This window comes from Petaurus breviceps, unplaced genomic scaffold, assembly GCF_028583685.1.
Source record: "Petaurus breviceps papuanus isolate PSGF00001 unplaced genomic scaffold, PetGlider_PUasm1.0 90701, whole genome shotgun sequence".
NCBI lineage: Eukaryota > Metazoa > Chordata > Mammalia > Diprotodontia > Petauridae > Petaurus > Petaurus breviceps.
Genome location: NW_027187316.1, coordinates 4,592,527 through 4,613,566, shown reverse-complemented (window position 1 = coordinate 4,613,566; position 21,040 = coordinate 4,592,527). Strand labels below are relative to the sequence as shown.

The following is a 21,040-nucleotide window of genomic DNA, read 5'->3' as shown; positions in this document are numbered from 1 at the left end:
ACAGAGAGAGAGAGACAGAGAGAGAGAGACAGAGAGAGAGACAGAGACAGAGAGAGAGAGAGAGAGACAGAGAGAGAGACAGAGACAGAGAGAGAGAGAGAGAGACAGAGAGAGACAGAGACAGAGAGAGACAGAGACAGAGACAGAGAGAGACAGAGAGAGACAGAGACAGAGAGAGAGACAGAGACAGAGACAGAGAGACAGAGAGAGACAGAGACAGAGACAGAGACGGAGACAGAGACAGAGACACAAAATGATAGAGGAAAAAATACAGAGAGGGACAGAGAGAAACAGAGACACACAGAGAAAGGGAGAGAAAACAGAACAAAGATAGAGACAGAAACACACACACACATAGATAAATACAGAGACGCTGAGAGTCAGAGAGAAAGACACAGAAAGACAGGGAGAGACAGACAAGAAGAGAGAGAGAGTGAGAAAGAGAAGTGAGCAGTGAGCAGTGTCATGAAAACCCAGAAAGAGTTTCAAATGCTGCAGAGGGATCAAGAAGAATGAGAACTTGGAAAAGACTGACACTAGACCTGGCACTTACAGCCTTGGAGAGAAAAGTTCGAATTGTATGAAAAAGTTGGAAGCCAGATTGCAAGAGATTGAGAATTAAATGAAGAGAGAGAGATGAGGAGGAGAGTACAAAAGGATTTGGTTTTTTCCCCCTAGGAATTGGGCTATAAAAGTGAAGAGAAATATAAGACAATAGCTTAAGAAGATAGTAAGGTCAAGGGAAAATTTCCTTAAAGGTGATGGAAGTCTTAGCAAAGGAAAAGGAACCAGTAGATATAGCAAAGTAAAGAACTAACTTTCCATTCCAGTATTTCCTAAAGGACTGTCAGTAGGTGAGCACAAGCTCACCACAAATTCATCTTACTTTGAATATCCTGAAGGTAATTTCTGGTGTTGGCTGACTCTCCAGAATGGTCATGATGACATTATCCAAGGCTTCAATCTTTTTCTGGTTCAGGGACTGAAACAAAGAGAGGAGTAATATGATGTAATGTGCCAGTGGGAAAGAAGGCAGAGAGCCTGAAAAAAGTCAGGCACGAGTCAGGCATGATGCAGAGACAGATTGGCTGAATAGTTAGGGTGCTAGATTTGGGATCATGGAGACCTGGGCTCAAACTCTACCTTGGTCACTCACTAGTTGTGTGACACCGAGGAAGTCTCAGAGCTATTTCCTTAGCTATAAAATGGGGATAATACTTAATATTTAATAATAATTAAAGGGCTGTAGTGAGGCTCAAATAAGGTAGATGTTTTACAATCTTTAAAATTATTTACCAGTGACAGTTATTTATACTACATGAAAAGAGAACATAAGTAAGAAAAGTTGGATGAATTGATCTTAGAGGAAGAGAATTTACTAAACAAGGAAGTGTTATGATCCAAGCTGTGCTTTGGGTACATGTGACTGGCAGCTGTATGAAAGATGGAAGAGAAAGAAAGAGAAGAAAGAAGAAAGAAAAGAAAGAGAGAAACAGAGAGAGAGACAGAGACAGAGAGACACACACAGAGACAAAGACAGAGTAGAGAGAGACAGCGTAAGGAGAAAGAGAGATGGGGAGAAAGACAGAGGGAGAAAGAAGAGACAAAGAGACAGAGACAGAGAGAGAAGATAGAGAGAGAGAAGGACAGAGAGGGACAGAGAGAGACAGAGAGGGAGAAGAGAGACAGAGAGAGACAGAGAGAGAGAGACAAAGAGACAGAGAGAGGAGAGAGAGAAGACAGATACAGAGAGGGACAGAGAGAGAGAGACAGAGAGAAGAGAAAGAGAAGAGAGAGAGAGAGAGAGAGAGAGAGAGGAGAGAGAGACTTGTGACAGGGAAAACAATTAGGAGCTTATTGTATTAGTACCAATAAGAGCTAATTAGGCCATTAGGTGAGATGGGGTAAAGCAGGTTGCTCTGATAAGAATGGGACCCACTGAAAACTCACTTTCATGGGAGTCCTTAGAGGTGATATCTCTTTCAATGAATCATTTGTAAGTGGTGGAGAGAACACACATTTGAGGCAGCAACTGATGATCAAGTCTATCTCTTCCTCATTCAAGGGTGGGTACAGTTCCCTAAGAAGAGAGGAAAAAGTAGATTGTCAAACTCAAGTTGATAGTGAAGATGTTTATTGTTCTTTGTTTAGGACAAGGCCCTAGCTTGGGAGCCAAGAGATCTGAGCTTTAATCCTGCTGTTCCCCTTATTAAATTTGTGAATTTTGAAGGAATCAATGGCATTCTCTAAGTCTCAAGTTCCTCACGTATAAAATGGGGGCAGCAATGTAGTACCTGTACCTCCTTCCTCAGAGAGCTTCTATATGGCTTGAGTATCAAATCATCAAATCAGTATGAAGACATGTAAGGAGAATCTGAATTTAAGATCTTCCCTGCCCCTAGGCCCTTTGATAGGCTTAAGTATACCTGGAGCCTGTAGCAGGAGGCTTGTTTTTCAGGAGATACTTTATGATGGGGTAGTGAGTCAAGAGGATTGTTACATTCTCTGAGCCTGGAGAAGGCTATATAAACCCTAATGAGAGGCTTTGTTTTGGGGCTCACTTTGAGAAGTGTTGTGTGATTTGACCCGATGATATTCTGGGAAGCTGTTGAGAGCCCCCCCCCCCCCCCGGCTTTGAAAAACCCAGATGTTGATGCTTCCCTGTCTGATAACTGTGCCTAAGTATGGACATAATGGTCAGAGAGTTGGAGGCCTGTCTGCTTGAAATGTTTCTCTGTCTTCTTGTAACTTCTGTCTGTATACTCTGAAGTTTGGGGTGCTGACTTTTATCCCTGAACTAGGTAAATGATATGTTTGATTGATTAAAACAAGATTGTTCACCCATTTTGAGTTGCTTTCCTTTAGAAAAGCAGATTTAAGAACCTGTGTTGGCAGCTACCCTGGGGATGCTGGGGTGCTTACTGCTACAAGGCAGTATGGTCAAAAGAAACTTGGCAATCCAGGTTTTAGAAGGAAAGTCAAAATGGTGGTGGAGGGACAGGAAGTTTGCTTTATTTTTGTTTGTTTTGATTTTTGGAGGGCCATTGAACTTGAACATGTCCAAATTCACATGGCTAGTTTTTGTGTTAAGTGTTGGAGGTTGGATTTGAACTCAGGTCCTCCTGACTCCAGGGCATGTGCTCTATTCACTGTGCTACTTAGCTGCCCTGACAGGAAGTATTTTTGCCTAACTCAGCCAGCATACCTCCTTCACAATGACCTAGAAAATGGAGCAGACCAAATCTTGACCAGTAAAACCAAGATAAAGTCACAGTGAGTAATTTTTCCAGTCCAAGGCTGCTTAGGGAGACAGACAGAGAGAGGTCTATGGACAACGGGTACAGGGACTGACCAAGAGCATGTACACTGGCAGCAACAGGCAACATTCCACTGCTCAGGGATGGAAAGGATGCTAAGAAAAAACACCAGGTCATGAAACACCTGGACTAAGATTTCAGGGGATCCTGAATAGTATCAGGTGAAGGAATTAGTCTCATTTAGCAGTTCTGTTGCCCATTTTTCAGTTCTGGGTCACAGATCAAGGGCACAGGGAAGATCTGAGGATGGGCCTTAGATGTGTACTGAATAAGGAACAAATTCTGGAAATGTAGTCATGTGATTCTAAGCTCAGGAGCAGAGCAGAGACTCAGTTCTAGCCTTTAGTCTAGCACATAAGGCTTCAATGGAATAACCAAGACAGGAGTCCAGGACCAAAGGGAAGCCAGAAATTCAGTTCTTCTGAATCTGCAGAACTTCCCAGTGGGTAAACACTGACTGAGACTAGTAGCAATCTACTAAAACACACAAGACAATAGACCTAATCCTGGGTCAGGAATTTGGAGAGCATAGACAAGGAGGGTAGTGAATAGGGTTCTTCTTGGATCACACCTTTTTGGGAGCATTTAAAACTTGCAGGATTCCAGACTGAGGTGTAAAAGCAGCAGAGAGGTATGAAAGGACAGAAACTCAAGCCAGACATCCTCCAACTCCCAGAAGTGCACACATTCTAGCACTACCATAAAATCCAAAATGAAAAATAGGCAGATAGAAGGAGGAGGAGGAGGAGGAGGAAGAAGAGAAGCTTATCATAAAATGTTACCATCATGAAAGGGAAACTCTAGACACAAACCCAGAAAAAGACAATGACTTGACATTCAAAGCCTCAAGGAAAAATGAAAATTGAATGTAAGCCCAACAAGAATTCTTTTTTTTTTTTTTAAGCAATCGGGGTTAAGTAACTTACTCAAGGTTACACGGCCAGTTATTTCTGGATGTGGTGCCAAGTGTCTGAGCCCAGGATTCGATCTCCAGGTCATCCCAACACTGGAGCCGGTACTCTTACTCGCTGAGCCACCTGGCCGCTCCTAAGCAATTGGGGTTAAGTAACTTGCTCAGGGTTACACGGCCAGGTGTTTCTGGGTGGGTGCTAAGTGTCTGAGCCCGGGATTCGATCTCCAGGTCTTCTCAACACTGGAGCCGGTGCTCTTACTTGCTGTGCTACCTGGCCGCCCCCCCCCAACAAGAATTCTTAGAAGCAAAAAGAAAAAAAAAATTATAAACCAAATGAGAGCTCTATGGAATGAAGACTGACAGCTTGGTGAAAGAAGTACAAAATCTTACTGAAGAAAAAATCTTTAAAATCAGAAGTGGCCAAATGGATGCATTATTATTCAATGTTGTACTAGAAATGCTAGCTGTAGCAATGAGAAAAAGATATTGAAGAAATAAGCATAAACAAGGAAGAAACATAAATAATTACCACTCTTTTCAGAAGATATGATGTTTTACTTAGAGAACTCTAGAGAATCAACTTAAAAAATAATTGAAACAATTAACAACTTCAGTAAAGTTACAGGATATAAAATAAACCCTTACAAATCAACAGCATTTCTTTATATTACCAACAAAATCCTTCAGTAAGAAATAAATTCCATTTAAAATAACTAGAGTGTATAAAATACTCTTTAGCAAAATATTCTTTCCACAAATAAAATCAGATCTAAATAAATGAAGATATGCTAATTGCTCATGCATAGCTTGAGCCAATATAATAAAAATGACATTACTACCTAAACTAATTTACTTACTCAGGATGTAGGAAAATAGATATGGCAATGCATTGTTGGTGGAGTGCAACCATTCTGGAAAGCAATATGGAACTATGCCCAAAAAGTTATTAGACCTTATGTAACCTTTTACCTGGAGTTAACAATACTAGGTATATACTGTAAAGAGATCAAAGAAAGAGAACTATACATACAGAAATATTTATAGCAGCTGAGTGAACCATGGGAATTGTGTGAACCAAACTGACTCCATCTTGTGATTCAGTTCTGGATCTAGCTCAACTCCCTTTCTATTCACTTATGAGTCTAGTTTAATTTCTGTCTTGTGAGATAACTTTATTTAATTATGGGAATTGTGAGAAAACTTTATTGCATTGCTTGAACCAAGTCTTGCCTGGCTGGTAATCTGGACCACCTTTACATGTTGCTTAGAGACCCTTAACTAAGGACCCTTTAACTAGGTTATGCTGACCAGAAACCCAGTCAGATTCAAAGATTAGTGTAGGGAGTTTTCTCACAGTTATGCATCTCAGACAACTCATGTCCTATTTGAAATCTGACCCTGTACTGACCAATCAGTTATTACTTCTTTGTATCTTTGATTGAATACTGACACTTTGGGATGTGGGGGAAGGGTAGGACACATCTTCTTCATATTTCAGGTAATTGCACCTGTTTGCTCTCCCCCTACCAACTTGGATAGCCCCTAATCTTTCCTCCAATTAGAAATAAGATTACCTAATCTTGTGTTCTTATTTGTGTCCTGTTTATTGTTTTCTTTTGATGCATAAAAAAATCTGTCTTCTGGATTTGGAGTCCAATGCCAAGCTGAGGAGACCTAGTCCTGATTTGTTATGCAATTGGCATGCATTGCTTAATAAATTAATATGCTTGGAAGCTCAAACCTTTGTTTCCTCAGTCATTTCCATCTTTCACCCTTCACACAAGTTTTTGTACTACCAAAGAATTGGAAATGAAGAGGATATTCACTAAAATAATTATAATATGAAATGTCTTTTGATGTTCTAGTTATAATGATAGGAATCCAACATGAAGTCGTTTAGGCTAAATTGTCCTAATAGCCATAAAATATTTAAGCAATGACAGACAATATTTTTACACTGTTTTGACGTGTTCTGATCCTGTGTCAAGCAATGAAATGATTGCAGCTTTTGATTAGATGGGACCCCAGGGCAGCTATACAGTGGCTATTGAACCACATCTATTCCTTATGTCTCTGATAGTTAAGTCCACCACTCATGAACTTCTGGCCCCTGATGAGGAAACTCTCTTATTATTTCCTGTTATTGATAAAGGACCCTGGGAATTTCCTCACCACATCTGGGTCTGATTAAGGATGCTGCCTCCCACATCTGGCATCACTTACCTGTTCTCAACCGCCCATTTTTAAGGTATAAAGCGTCTGTGCCCAGACCCCCATTTGAGTGTATGCTCCCACTGAGATCTTTGTTATTATACACATCTCCTGCTCTAGCCTAGAATTGGGTGAGTTTCTTTGCATCTGAAGGACTGAACCTTTATCTGTCTACATTGCCACATGGTATAGTCTCTTCTCTTCCCCCACCCATTTTTTTTTTTTGCCTGCTTGATGTATCACATAATGAAATTCATGTTTATACTAGCTTCCTGAGTGTCAGTTTCCTGTGAATTCCCAAACCCAGGTCTTTGCTCTAACTGAATTGTGAGGCCAAATAAAGCCTCTATCAATTGAGGAATGCCTCTATTCTACATATTTGTAATGGGTTCTGTTTTTCTTGCCTTCTCAATGGGCGGAGGGGGGGGAGAGAAGGAGAATTTGGGATTGAAAATAAAATTAAATTAAGATCTAGGTTTTAGTTCTGATCCTGGTATTAATTTAGTAGGTTACCATTTCCCTGAGCCTTACTCAGTTTTCACATCTGTCAAATGACAGGATTGGATTTAAGCTTTGAAGTCCCTTCTCTAATTCATGTAGTCAGAGATTAGGCAATCCTGGATTTATTCCTGGATTGGAACCCTGAGATCAGGAATTCCTTTTTTTTTTTTTTTTAAAGCAATTGGGGTTAAGTAACTTGCTCAAGGTTACATGGCCAGTTATTTCTGCTGGGTGTGGTGCTGAGTATCTGAGCCCGAATTTGATCCCCAGGTCATCCTGACACTGGAGCCAGTGCTCTTACTCGCTGTGCTACCTGGCCACCCTGAGATCAGGGATTCTTAACCTAGGTCTGTGAACTATTTAAAAACATATTTGTTAAGTGTATTTCAGTATAATTGGTTTCCTTTGGCAGGTAGATGATGCAGTGGATAGAATGTTGGTCCTGGAATCAGGAAGACCTGAGCTCAAGTCCAGTCTTAGTCATTTTCTAGCTTTGTGACCCTAGGCAAGTCATTTAACCTCTGTCTGCCTCAGTGTCCTCAATTGTAAATGGGCAATTTCATAGTAACTATCTTTTAGGGTTATTTTAAAGATCAAATGAAATGGTATTTGTAAAGTGCCCTTCCTTCTTCCTTCCCCTTTGTCCTCCTGTGTATTAAAACCTTGTTCTCTATTTTATTTTATGCATTAGAAAGTTTGTTTTATATTTTATTTTAGGTGTCTAAAAATCTTGCTCTGAAAAGGGATCCTTAGGCTTCACTAGACTTCCGAGGTGGTCCATGACACAAAAAAGGTGAAGTGTTCCCTCCTTAGAGGACTTTGAGATTTAACAGCTTTGAATATGGGGAAGTTGATAGGGCTATCACAAACATCTGAGACATTTTATGCCCCTTGTACATGTTCCTATAACTGCATAAGATGATTTAAATCATCAGTTGAGGAGATTAGGAAATGGCACAGACATAATTGCTCTTGAGATTAATAATAATAAAAATAGGATCAGAGATTTAGTGCTGGATAGTAGCTTAGAGGTCATTGAGTCCCACTCTTTCAATTTGAGGAAAAGGAGATACATCTCAGTTAAGTGATTTGCCCAAACCCACAAGTTATAAGCATCCAAGTTAGGATTCAGACCCAGGTCATCTTGTTTCAAAGCCCATGCTGTCTCCACTCTACCTTGTTTCCTCCAACAATAATGAAAGCCACTTGTAGAGCATTTTAACATTTGTTTTTTCAGTTGTTTCAATCATGTCCAACTCTCTGTGATTCTATTCGGGATATTCTTGGCAAAGATATTGGAGTGGTTTGCCATTTCCTTCTCCAAATCATCTGACATATGAGGAAACTGAGGCAAACAGGGGGAAGTGACTTTCCCAGCTCACACAGCTAGCAAATGTCTGAGGGTAGATTTGAACTCAGGTCTTCCTGACTCAAGGCCTGGCACTTTATTCACTGTATTACCTAGCTGTCCCTTTTGCAAGTTTACATAGAAAATAAATGGCAGAGCCAGAATTTAAACCTAGGTCCTCTGACTTCAAAGTTGACACTTTCTACCACATAAGTGCAAGAAGGATGCCTCAATGAAAAGGGCACTTAAAACTCTTCCCTCAGTCTAGAAGAGCAATGTTAAAAACCCAGACTCCAAAGACAGAGGACCCAAGTCCAGATCCTACCTCTGGTCCTTATTATTCTGTGTCTTCTTGGGCAAGTTAATTAGATCTTTTGGGCCTCAGTTATCTCCTCTGTAAAGTGAGAGATATTAGACTAGATGACCTCTGACATCCCTTCTAATTCTAGATCTATGATTCTAGGAAACAACTGAGTTAACCAAAATAATTAGTTAAAATAGTTACCAGAAGATGACCACTGAGGAGGATTTCTGTTGTATCCTTGGGGCCCTGTCACTGTTCCCTGTTCCCAAATGAATGTCTTTAAAATGTCTTTAAAAATTAATTTGAGGGTACTTTGGACTCATTTTCCTGAGTTCTAATCTGGCCTTAGACACTTACTAGCTGTGTGACCCTGGGCAAGTCACTTAACCTTTCTTCCCTCAGTCTCTTCATCTCTAAAATGATCTGAAGAAGGAAATGGGAAACCACTCCAGTATCTCTGCCAAGAAAACCCCAGATGGGGTCACAGAGAGTTGGACATGAAAAGTGACTGAACAACTTTTTGACTGCTATTCCCAGACCAGGAATAGTTTATGGTGATTCCTAGCATTGCCTGGAAAAATACTAGTTAAGATTCTATTCTGTGGCCAGGTACTTACCCCAAGTATGACAGAGCTGTCATGATATCTGAGCAGAATGAAGTGTTTGGGTCCTCCTTGGACTCTACTGCCAGTATTTGCTAGTATAGAAAAATATGGAGAAAAAACAAAACCACAGAGCAAAGTTTGAATGGGCATTGCTGTTCTTGTCCTCCCTTCTGCAAAGATCTGCTTAAGAGTATTTCATATGGATTTCCTTAAGTATAGAACAGAAGGAATCCACACTAAGCTACCTTTAAAAAATTTAATCAGTAAGCAGAACAAGATCATTTCATCCTCAGTGAAGTTTGTTGTAGACAGATATTGGTTGGTGAAAAAAGACTCATGAGAGCCCTGAATGTTCTATTAAGCCATAATGTGATTTGACCCAGAATGTCAGATTCAGAAGATTCTGTAAAAATTCATCTAAGCGTTCTTGCAGGCCAGGAACCTACCTATCACTTGGTACAAGTGCATGTCACATACCTCTTCTCCACTTTCCAATACAATCCAGAATAATACAATAAACATTTATTAAGCACCTATTGCATGCAGGGCAATAAGTAACTTTTAGATAATGCTTAATTCTTTCATTCCCGGAACTTCTTATTTAGGTGTGTGTGTGTATATGTGTGTGTGTGTGTGCGCGCATGTGAGAGACAACACAGATAACTATAATGCACAAAATTATCCAATACAGAAATCCTTGGAGCTAGAAAAGCCTGAGTTTCCTACCTCTGGCATCTTAGTGGCTATGTAGACTTCTGCAAATGACTTAATTTCTTATGCTGACTTCTTATGTTCAATTTTGGAATTCTTGACTTTTTTTTTTAATGTCAGAGACCCCTATAGAGGTCTAATGAAACCCATAGGCCCCATTTTCAGAATATTCAATTGCTAAAATAAAATACATAGGATTATAAAGGAAACAAACTGTACTGAAATAGTTATCTAAATATTCAAATAAGAAACAAGTGCACAGACCCTAGGTTGAGAACCCCTACTCTAAGACTATAAGTTTCAGAACAAGTATCTATTTTTATGGGGGGCAGGAGGAGGAAGGAGTCCTTATTGTAAATTCCCTATGCTAATGAAATAAGAGGTCATCGGCAGCCAGGTGGCTCAGTGAGTAAGAGCACTGGCTTCAGTGTCGGGATGACCTGGGGATCGAATCTGGGCTCCACTTAGCACCCACCCAGAAACACCTGGCTGTGTAACCTTGAGCAAGTTACTTAACCCCGATTGCTCATAAAAAAAAAAAAAAGAAAGAAGAGGTCAGATCAAGGCAACAAGTATTTGTTAATCATTTATTATCTTAGTACAGTTACTGTACTAAGCCCTGGGATATAAATAGAAACAGAAAGAAAGCAGTCCCTGCCCTCAAGGATCTTACATTCTAATAGGGGAGGACCACATACAAAAGGAGTTGGAAGGGGTGGGAAGGAACTTAATGACAAGGGACTACTGGAGAGAAAATCCTGAAGGAGAGTCAGGAGTACAGCCTGGAGAAGAAAGTATTTTATTTTAGCAATTAAAAAAATATTCTGAAAATGGGGCCTATGGGTTTTATTAGGTTGTGTTATGGATAGAGTCCAATTCTAGTTACTACTACTACTATTACTACTACCACCACTTCTACTACTGCTTTTACTACTACTACCATTTCTACTATCACTTCTATTACCACTTTGTAATAGGAATGGGAGTTTGAAGACCTTCCCTGCTTTGAAAGCAAACTCTGCCCCCTAATAGGCTAAATGTAATCACATGGAGCCTGTGATGGAGGGAATTTGCTAAAGGGTGCAGCAGAGCCCACAGGAAGCTTACCTGAGGTGAAGATAAACTCTTCCCCCTGATAGGCTGAATGTAGTCACATGGAGCATGTGGTGGGAGGAGTTTGCTGAAGGGAAGTAGAGCCCATAGGAAGCTGGTCAGAGCTAGCCAGAAGGTGGGGGACAGAGGAGCTCAGGCAAGGAGACAGAGGCTTGTGAGTAAATATTGATCTTGGGAAGGCTAAAGAATGCTGTGGCTCTCAGTGTTAATTATGGCTTCTGAATATCTTTAGTACTAGGATGGAATAGGCTTACTGGTTTTGGGATTGGGTTTTCTGGTGTCTAAATAAATGCTTCAGTTCTATCCTCTATCTGGAGAATTTGGCATATTTTGTGATCAAAAGTCATGTGATACTTATAATCACGGTCTTTATCATGATCACAGGCTTGTAAATATTGCATTGGCACTACACTCTGGGAACTCTCTTGAGCTTTCCTTGAATCTTCCCACATGAGGCATTTGCCTGAGGCCATAAGCCTTTCCTTATAGCTTGGCCCAAATCTCTATTACTAGCCTAGCCCTCCATTGTCTGTCATCTCCAGGTAGTCTCTAGCTACTTCCCACTCTTAATCTTTTATTACTGGAGTCTGACCTCATTTGACTTCTCCTGAAGACCCTCCCCAAACTCCTCTTCTAGATTACCCCTAAATCCTCCCACAGCCTTTCTGGATATCAGCTCCATCTTGCCTCTGTGAGGTAGCTGAGAATTATCTAGTGCAGACTCCCTCTGTGTCAGATTATTCTGTCCCTCTTGTCCAGTACAAGCATCACAGATACCTAGGCTCCTTAAGAGGCTACCCCTTATGGCGAACCTTTAGTAAACTTTGCTTTTCTTTGGCCAAGAAAAGGCTTAAGTCAAAATCATTTGGCAGGACCTGGTGTGCTGGTATTTTGGGGTCTTGAGCACCCCTAAACCTTAAACCTCAATATTTTATAGTGATCTCAACATGACTACTACTTCTTCTTCTACTATTACTACCACCAGCACTATTACCACTTTTTTTTTTTACTACTGTTACAATAATTACTGCTACTACTCTTGAGGTTTAGGGGTGCTCAAACCCCAAAATACCAACACACTGGGTCCTGCCCAGATGAATTTGACCCAAGTCTTCAGCCAAAGTAAAACAAAGTTTATTAAAGATCCACCATATTGGGCAGACTCTTAAGGAATCTGAACATTTGTGATGCTTGTATTGATAGAATCTGAGCTAGAGTGAATCTGAGGCACCTTCATGGAAGCAAGATGGATCTTATATATGAAAGACTGTGGGAGGGATCTAGGAGTGGTCTAGTAGTCTGGGGTGATGGGAGGAGGGATCCAGGGAATAGATCTTGAGGAGGAGTCTAAGGAGGGTCTTGATGGGACTAGGGTGACTAGAGGTCAGAGAATGGGATTAAGGATGAGAAGTAGCTGAAGGCTATCTGTAGATAATAGACAATGGAGGGATAGGCTAGGTTAAGGGTAACAGAGATTTGTGTATAGTGATAATGGAAGTCTTATGAACTCAGGCAGACCAAGTGGGAAGATTCAAGGAGAGTTCAAGGGGGGTTCCCAGAGCCTATACCCCATCACTACTATTACTTCTACTACTACAACAATTACTACTACAACAACAATAACTACTACTACTATTACTACTACTACTGTTACTACAGTATGGATAAGGAAACTGTTAATGAAAGTTGTTAAATGACCTACCTAGGATCATACAAATAGTAAGTGTCAGTGCTGGATTAAACCCAAGTCTGGGAGGTAGGAGTTATTATTATCATACCCATTTTACAAAAGAGGGAACTGAGGCTGTTAAGAGGAGGTAAGTGACTTGTCCATGGTTACAGCTAATAAGTGCCTAAGGACAGATTTGAACTCAGGTCCTTCTCACTCAAGGGCTAGCTCTTTTTACACTTTGCCACCAAGCTACCTCATTAGATGTGGAAAGATCTGATGACTCTTCTCCATATAATGAAAGTTGGGGGTGTATAAATGGGATAGGCAAGCCTTGATATTAGGAAGATTTGGGTTCAAATTCTACCTGTGACATCTTTTGACTGTGTAACCCTGGGCAAGTCCTTAAGCACTCAGTTTTCCAAGCAATCCTCTAATTATGTTGCTGATCTCCATTGTTTTGTCACCATAAAGTTCTCTGTACTAAGAAATCTTAGGTCCAGAACAACAACAACAAAAAAAAACAAAGTAAACCATCTATAACTTAATGGATAATAAGTTTTGGAGGATTGCCTGAGGCTCTGAAAAGTCAAGTGACTTAGCCAGGGTTATGAAGGTAGTGAGTATCAGAAAGGGATTTGAACCCCAGGAACATCCAGTTCCAAGTAAACACTCTAATCTCCTTGGACAGACTGAACCACCCAATGTAAATAACTGAGGTAAAAGGGTTTTTTCCCCATGGTATTTGGTAAAACCTTAAAATAGAATGACTTTTGCCCAAGAAAAGAATCTCACTTACCAACAGCTGATTCATTGCTACCCTCCTCAAATGAGTTTTGGAAAAAAATCTCTTTCCCTGGGCCATTATTTCTCCAGCCATCAGGAGGGACTGAATAAATTCTCTCCTGATCTCTACATCCTGCAGTTCAGAGGTGTCATTCATGGAGAGAGGGAAAGAAGAAAAATCATGAAGAAAGTAGCATATGCCAGCATGAAGGCAGACAATTAGTACACAAGTATTTATTAAGCTCTTATGAGCAGCCACACACTGTCTAAGCAGCGATGTTGTTAGTGGTGGTGGTACTTCATTTTTGAAGATGACCAATGGCATCAAAAGGGTAATGTCTTGACTTGCAAGTGAGTTGGATTTAAGTGAGGTAGAGTTGTGCGGTCATCAGCCTCACTATCTACCTCCAGAGTTATCTGAGTCCAGTGGCAAGACATAGGTTGGGATTACCGGAGATGGCCCTGGATACAGTGGGAGACCATGGCCTTTTGCTAAGCAGTGAAGATAAAGGCAAAAAATGTCATCCTTGCTCTCAAGGAGCTTATATTCTAATGGGAGATATAATATACAAATAAAACTCTGTGTGTGTATGTATAAATGTATATTGTGTGTTTAGTAGTTTACAGTCATGCGCTACTTTTCATGACCCTTTTGGGCTTTTATTCACAAAGACACTGAAGTGGTTTGCCATTGCCTTCTCTGGTTTATTTTGCAGATGAGGAAACTGAGGTAAAAAGGATTAAATGATTTTCCTAGGGTCACAAAGCTAGTAAATGTCAAAGGCTGAATTTGAACTCATGTCTTTCTGACTCTAGGCCTGGCATAGAATCCATTAGGCCATCTAACTGCCTCTTTCTCTTTCTTCACATATATATGTTATATGTACATGTATGTGTGTACACACACACACACACATGAGACCATGAGCCTTTCATAAGCCTAGACCCAAATCTATTACCATCAAACTAGCCTAGCCCTCCATTGTCTGTCATCTCCAATTAGCATTCAGCTGTTTCCCACCCTCAATCCTATTCCTGGAGTCTGACCTCAGTTCTTTCAAGAACTTACTTACACTCCTCTTCAGGACCCTCCCCAAACCCCTTGTCTAGACCACCCCTAGATCCCTCCCACAATCTTTCTGTATATGAGATCCATCTTGCCTACATGAAGGGGTCAGAGTCAATCTAGCACAGACTCAGTCTGTCAGATTATTCTGGCTTGCTTGTCAATGCAAGCATCACAAATGCTTAGGCTCCTTAAGAACCTATCCATTGTGGTGAATCTTTAATAAACTTTGCTTTACTTTAGCTGAAAGAACTTAATTAAAATTCATTCAACAGCACCTGGCTATTGGTATTTTGGGGTCTCAAGCACCCCTAAACCTCAAAATATGTGTCTATAGAGAGGAAGTGAGGGAGGAGAAAGAGAGAAGGAAGATAGAGGGAGAGGGAGGGAAAGATGGAGGGAAGGATAGGAAAGGGGGGGGGCAGAGACAGAGACAGAGAGACAAAGGGAGACAGAGGCAGAGACTAAATGCAGGGTAATTTCAGAGAGTAAGGCATTAGCAGCTTGGGGAACCAGGACAGGTTTCCTGAAGAAGGTGGGCTTTGTGTCGAGTCTTGCAGGAAGCCAGGGATATTAAGAGGCAGAGGTAAGGAGGGAATGATTTCCAATTTGGGGGGGGTGCCTGTTGGGAAAAACACAGAGATGAGAAAGAGAGGTCATGTGCAAGGAAGTAGACCAGTGTAGCTAGATTGTAGAGTGAGTGGAGAAGAATAAAGAATAAAAGAAGATAAATTGAGAGTAATCTTAGAGAGAAGGAACTACTAGCATTGAGGGGTATTGGGAAAGGCTTCTTGTAGAAGGTGGGATTTTAGATGAGACCTAAAGAAAGACAGGAGATGAGTTATGAGGAGGAAGAGAATTCCAGGCATAGGAGATGCCAGTGAAAATGCATGGAATCAGAAGATAAGTGTGTCAAATTAGAAGAACATTCCACCCCTAGGCACCAGTCACCTCTAAGTGCTGTCTTTAGAATGTAAGCTCCTGGAGGGCAGGGCTAGCTCACTTTTTTTTTTATATTTAACTCTCCAGGAATTAACACTGTTCTTGAAATAACATAAGCACATACTAAATGCTTTCTCATTCATTCCTTCAATCATCTCATGAAACAGAACAATCTCTCTGAGCATGTTTCCTTATCCAGAAAATGGCAGTGATAGTAATAATCGACCGGCCTGCCTCATTGTTGTTATTGTCCAGTTGTTTTCAGTCCTCTCCCCACTTCATTGACCTCATTTGTGTTTTGATTGTTTTTTTGGCAAGGCTACTGGAGTGGTTTGCCATTTCCTTCTCCACCTCATTTTACAGATGAGGAAGCTGAGGCAAAAAAGGGTTAAGTGACTTGTCCAGGGTCACATATCTAGTGTCTGAGGCCAGATTTGAACTTAGGAAGATGAGTCTTCCACTGCACCACCTGGCTGCCCCTCACAGAGCCTATACTGTACATAAATAGGTGGATAACTTAGAATAAAACTTAGTTCTTGTCCTAGCTATGTGATATTGGAAATCTAGAAAATTCCTTACAGCTCAAACTTTTTAAGATTTTATGATTTGCCAGTTCTAACACTAATGATGCTTCTCCATCATCTCTTCACAGAACCGTGGAATTTAGTTCTAGAGAGGAGCTTGGACACTAACTAATCCAATCCCTTCACTTTATAGAAGAGGAAACTGAAACCCAGGAGAATGAAGTGCTTTATTTAAGGTAACAGTTAGTTGCAGAGGGGGCAGAGCCAAGATGACAGAGTGAAAGCAGGAACTTGCTTGAGCTCCTCCTCCAGCCACCTTCAATACCTGTAAAAAATGACTCTAAATAAATTTTAGTGCAACAATTAGTTGCAGAGTTGGGAATAGATCCCAGATGTCAGAGAATCATAAATTGAGAGTTGGAAGGGACTTCAGAGGTAATTTAGTCCTATGCCTTTATTTTATAAGACCTCCAATTCACCCTGTATTTATCTTCTATTCCCAAAGTTGTTTGCCTGTTGGAACCCCCATTAGATTTTAAGTTCCTTGTAAAAAGGCACCATTTTTTCCTTTCTTTGTAGCTACATTGCTTAAAGCAATGCCTGGTATATTTGTCTTCTTGTTGTTGTTCAGTAGCTTTTCAGTCACATCCGATTCTTTGTGACCCCTTTTGGAGTTTTCTTGACAGAGATACTGGAGTGGTTTGCCATTTCCTTCTCCACCTCATTTTATAGATGAAGAAACTGAGGCAAAAAGAGATTTGCCTCACACAATTACTGAGTCAGGATCCCAAAGTTAGTAAGTGTCTGAGGCCAGATTTGAACTCAGGAAGACGAATCTTCCTCATTCCAGGCTTTGTGCTTTATCCACTGTAGTGCCACCTAGCTGCTGCCCTAGTAAGCACTTAATAAATATTTGTTGACAGACTGAGGATACCAACCAAGAGAAGATAAGTGACTTGCTTGAAGTTAATCACAAGAAATAAATGACAGAGCTAGGCTTCAAGCCAAATTCTGTATTTTTTCCCTTTTACTACCCATGAATGATCATAGAGTTCTTGACATTTCCTATCCCTCCCATGAGCCAAGCTGGTGATAGACTCATGATAGATTCATCAGATGACTAATAGAATCTGGTACAATTAAGACTATCTCTGATATTTCCAATTTCCTTAGGGCAAACCATAGCTAATGGTTTGAAACCAATAATAATGAATAATAGCTAGCATTTACATAGTGCTTTAAGGTTTTATAAGATGCTTTACAAATATTGTCTCATTTTACTTTGCAATAACCCTGGGAAGTAGGTGCTATTGTTATCCCTGTTTTTTAGATGAGGAAACTGAGACAATTTAATTTACTGAGAGCAAGTAAGTGACTTGCCCAGGGTCACTGAAGTGGGGTCAGATTTGAATTCTGGTCTTCCTGACTCCAGGCTTAATACTCAATCCACTTAGCTGCATCAGTTACTTCACTTTGTATGGATTGTATCTTGGGGTTAAGTGACTTGTTCAGGGTCACACAGCTAGTGTTTGAGGCTGGATTTGAACTCAGGTCCTCCTGACTCCAGGGCCAGTGCTCTATCTGTGGATATAACTGCCCCTTGGTGCAGATTGTAAAGCACTTGTTTGTAGCATTTGACTTACAGGGCAGCTGGTCTTGAAGCAGTTGACTATCTTTTCAACAATTTTGGTCTCCACAATTGGAAGCAGCTGCTCTTTGGGGACTAGTAGAAGCACCTTCTGATAACTGTGAAGTAGGAGCCAAGTCAATTCCTTGCATGTAGGTACCTGAAAATTTCAGAGGAAAGCATGAGGATAAGAGATGAGATGCTTGAGAAATGCCCTGTCTTTTCATTCCTAATGAAAATGCTTCAGTGTTCTGCAATTTGGACAATGCTACTAGTATTATCACAGCTTATTTTCAGTGATGTTTACAAGCACCTTTTACCAGAGTATCCTTCCCATACCCTTTGTGATTATATCCAATTTATTCAGTATATTTCTTATTTGTAAGTAGTTTAAAATAAATAAAAATATATTGTATGTAAACATTTACATACTTATATATTAATTTAATTTAAATATATATTAAATACACACACACACGTGTGTGTGTGTGTGTGTGTGCGTGTGCACTCCCCTTTATACTGAGACCCTTTGAGAGAAGAAACCATTTTTGCCATGCTTTGTTTCCCCAGTACATAGCACAGGGTCTGGCACATAGCAGGTACTTCATAAATGCTTCCTGATTTGACCTCTGGGGTCCCACTTTTTGATCTACTCAATTTCTTTTTCCATCTCTCCTTTTACTATTTAGTAGGCTTGTAGTCAGAAAGACCTAAGTTTGAATTCTGCTTCTGCACTTATTTGCTATGTGACCCTGGAGGGAGTTGTGCAATATATGTAAAACTTTTTGCTAAACAAAGTGCTACATTTATGTTAGTTATTATTATGGTTATTAATCTTATCTCCTTGAGGTATCAATAGAAGTCACTCATCTTAGGTTTAATATAGGTAGAATCAAGATGGCAGATTAGTGACAGCAACCCAGGCAAAATCTTTGAACATTCCCCTCTAAACAACTTTATAATGCCTCAAATAAATTTTGGAGTGGCTGAGTCAACAAAAAGTTCAAGGTGATACATTGTTCTAGCCTAAGACAATTTAGGGTGTCTGCAAAAGGGGCCTCTGATGCCTGAGTGGGGTTTAACCCAGATTGCACACATTGCTAGTACCCATGGTAGAACTTATAAGCCACTGACACAGTGGCTCCAGCAGAGAGATAGTAAGGGGGTTAGACAACTGGTCAGAGAGAAATTACAGGGCACATTTTGTTGGCACAAGGTGCAGTTGGTGCTGATTGGCAATTCTACTGACCATATGTAGTTCTGATTTGCAGTTTCAGGATAGAGAAGTGCTTGTGATTGATCACAAGGAAGCAGGTTCTGGTCACAGTTCCAGGGTCAAAAGGAGAGTTAGCTTTCATGGCTACAGGAAAGTGGGGGCCATTCCAAGGTAAAAACCAGAGCACAGACCAAGAGAGCAATGACCACACTTTTCCCTGGAGCACACCATCTTGGAAGTACTGAAAACTTGCAGATCCCTAAAACTAGCTGTGAAAACAGCAGCATTAAAAAGCTAAAGCTTGGGACAATGCCCCCACACCCACCCCAAGTGAACAGAGTCTAATTTTAACATTAAATTCAAATTCAACAAATAGGCTAGAAAAATGAGCAAACAAGAAAAAAAGAACTTAATCATAAAAAAAGTTACGATGGTGGCAGAGAAGACCAAGACAAGCTCAGAAGAAGAGAACAATGTGAAAATAGTTACCAAAAGCCTCAAAGAAAAGTGCTAATTGTACCCAAGCCCATCAAGAATTCCTAGAAGAGCTAAAGAAAGAGATGAGAGTGGTAGAGGGAAATATGGGGGAAAATGAGAACAATGCAATAAAATTATGAAAAGAGAATTAACAGTTTGATAAAAGAAGCACAAAAAATTCCAAAGAAAATAACCTTAAAGACATAATTGGCCAAATGATAAAAGAGGCACAAATATTTACCAAAGAAAATAACTCCTTAAAAAAGCAGAATTGACCAAATGGGAAAAAAAAATCTAACTGAAGAAAATAATTCCTTAAAAAATAAAATGGGCAAATGGAAGCTAATGAATCCAAGAGACATCAAGAAACAATAAAACAAAGTCAAAGGAATGAAAATATAAAAGAAAATGCAAAAATATCTCATTAAAAAACTGATCTAGAAATAGATCAAGGAGTGATAATTTAAGAATTATTGGACTACCTGAAAACTAAGCTCTTGAAAAGAGCCTAGATATGGTATTTCAATTAATTATAAAGGAAAACTGTTCTGATATCTTAGATTCAGAGAATAAAATAGAAATTGAAAAAAATCTATCGATCACCTCCTGAAAAAAAAACACAAAATGAAAACTTCCACGAATATTATGACCAAATTCCAGAGATTCCATATCAAGGAGAAAACATTGCAAACATTCAGAAAAAAACATTAAAATATTGTGGAAACACAATCAGAATCACTCAAGATTTAGCAGCTTTCACATTAAAAGAGTGGAGAACTTGGGACATGATCTCCCACAAGGCAAAGGAGCTAGGATTACAACCAAGAATAATTTACTCAGCAAAACTGAATGTAATTGTTCAGAGGAGTAATGAATATTCAATGAAATAGAGAACTTTTAAGCATTCCTGATGAAAAGACCAGAGTTAAATTGAAAATTTGACACTTAAACACAAGACTCAAGAGAAGCATATACAAGTAAGCATGAAAAACAAATCATAAAGACTCAGTGAAGTGAAACCATTTATATTCCTATATGGGAAGATAATACGAATAATTTCTAAAAACTTTAGAACATCATTATTAGGGAAGTTAGAAGTAGTATATAAAAAAGGCAGGGGTAACAATCATGATCTTAGATAAAGCAAAAGCAAAAATAGACCTAATTAAAAGAGACAACCAGGGAAAAGACATTTTGATAGAAGATACCATAGACAATGAAGTTAATATCAAAAATTTTTACAGCAAGTTTCTCTGAATATATAAGGAATTGAGTCAAATTTACAAAAATAAGACCCATTTCCCATTTGATAAATTGTTAAGAGTTATGAACAGGGGGCAACTAGGTGATGCAGAGGATAGAGCATTGGCACTGGAGTCAGGAAGACCTGAGTTCAAATACTGCCTCAGACACTTACTAGCTCTATGACTCTGGGCAAATCACTTAACTCTGATTGCTAAGAAGCAGAGGAAGGAAGGGAGGAAGAAAGGAAGGAAGAAAGGAAGGAAGGAAGGAAGGAAGGAAGGAAGGAAGGAAGGGAGGGAGGGAGGGAGGAAGGAAGGAAGGAAGGAAGGAAGGAAGAAGGAAGGAAGGAAGGAGGAAGGAAGGAAGAAATGAAGGAAGGAGGGAGGGAAGGAAGGAAGAAAAAAGAAAGAAAAAAAAGAAAAGGAAGAAAGAAGGAAGGAAAGAAGGAAGAGGAATATGAACAGG

General features: G+C 39.9%; 1 protein-coding gene across 1 annotated transcript in view; it reads right to left on the bottom strand.

Annotated features, from left to right (window-relative positions):
* The window catches only part of LOC138144482 (maestro heat-like repeat-containing protein family member 1), a 115,235-nt gene that overhangs the window by 38,530 nt on the left and 55,665 nt on the right, over positions 1–21,040 (bottom strand). Inside the window, exons 14-18 of the mRNA XM_069065760.1 lie at positions 17,654–17,797; positions 13,492–13,611; positions 9,212–9,291; positions 1,951–2,080; positions 887–982 (exon numbers count right to left, since the gene is read on the bottom strand). Of these exons, the coding sequence (XP_068921861.1) occupies positions 887–982; positions 1,951–2,080; positions 9,212–9,291; positions 13,492–13,611; positions 17,654–17,797 (570 nt within the window). The remainder of the gene's footprint in view (positions 1–886; positions 983–1,950; positions 2,081–9,211; positions 9,292–13,491; positions 13,612–17,653; positions 17,798–21,040) is intronic.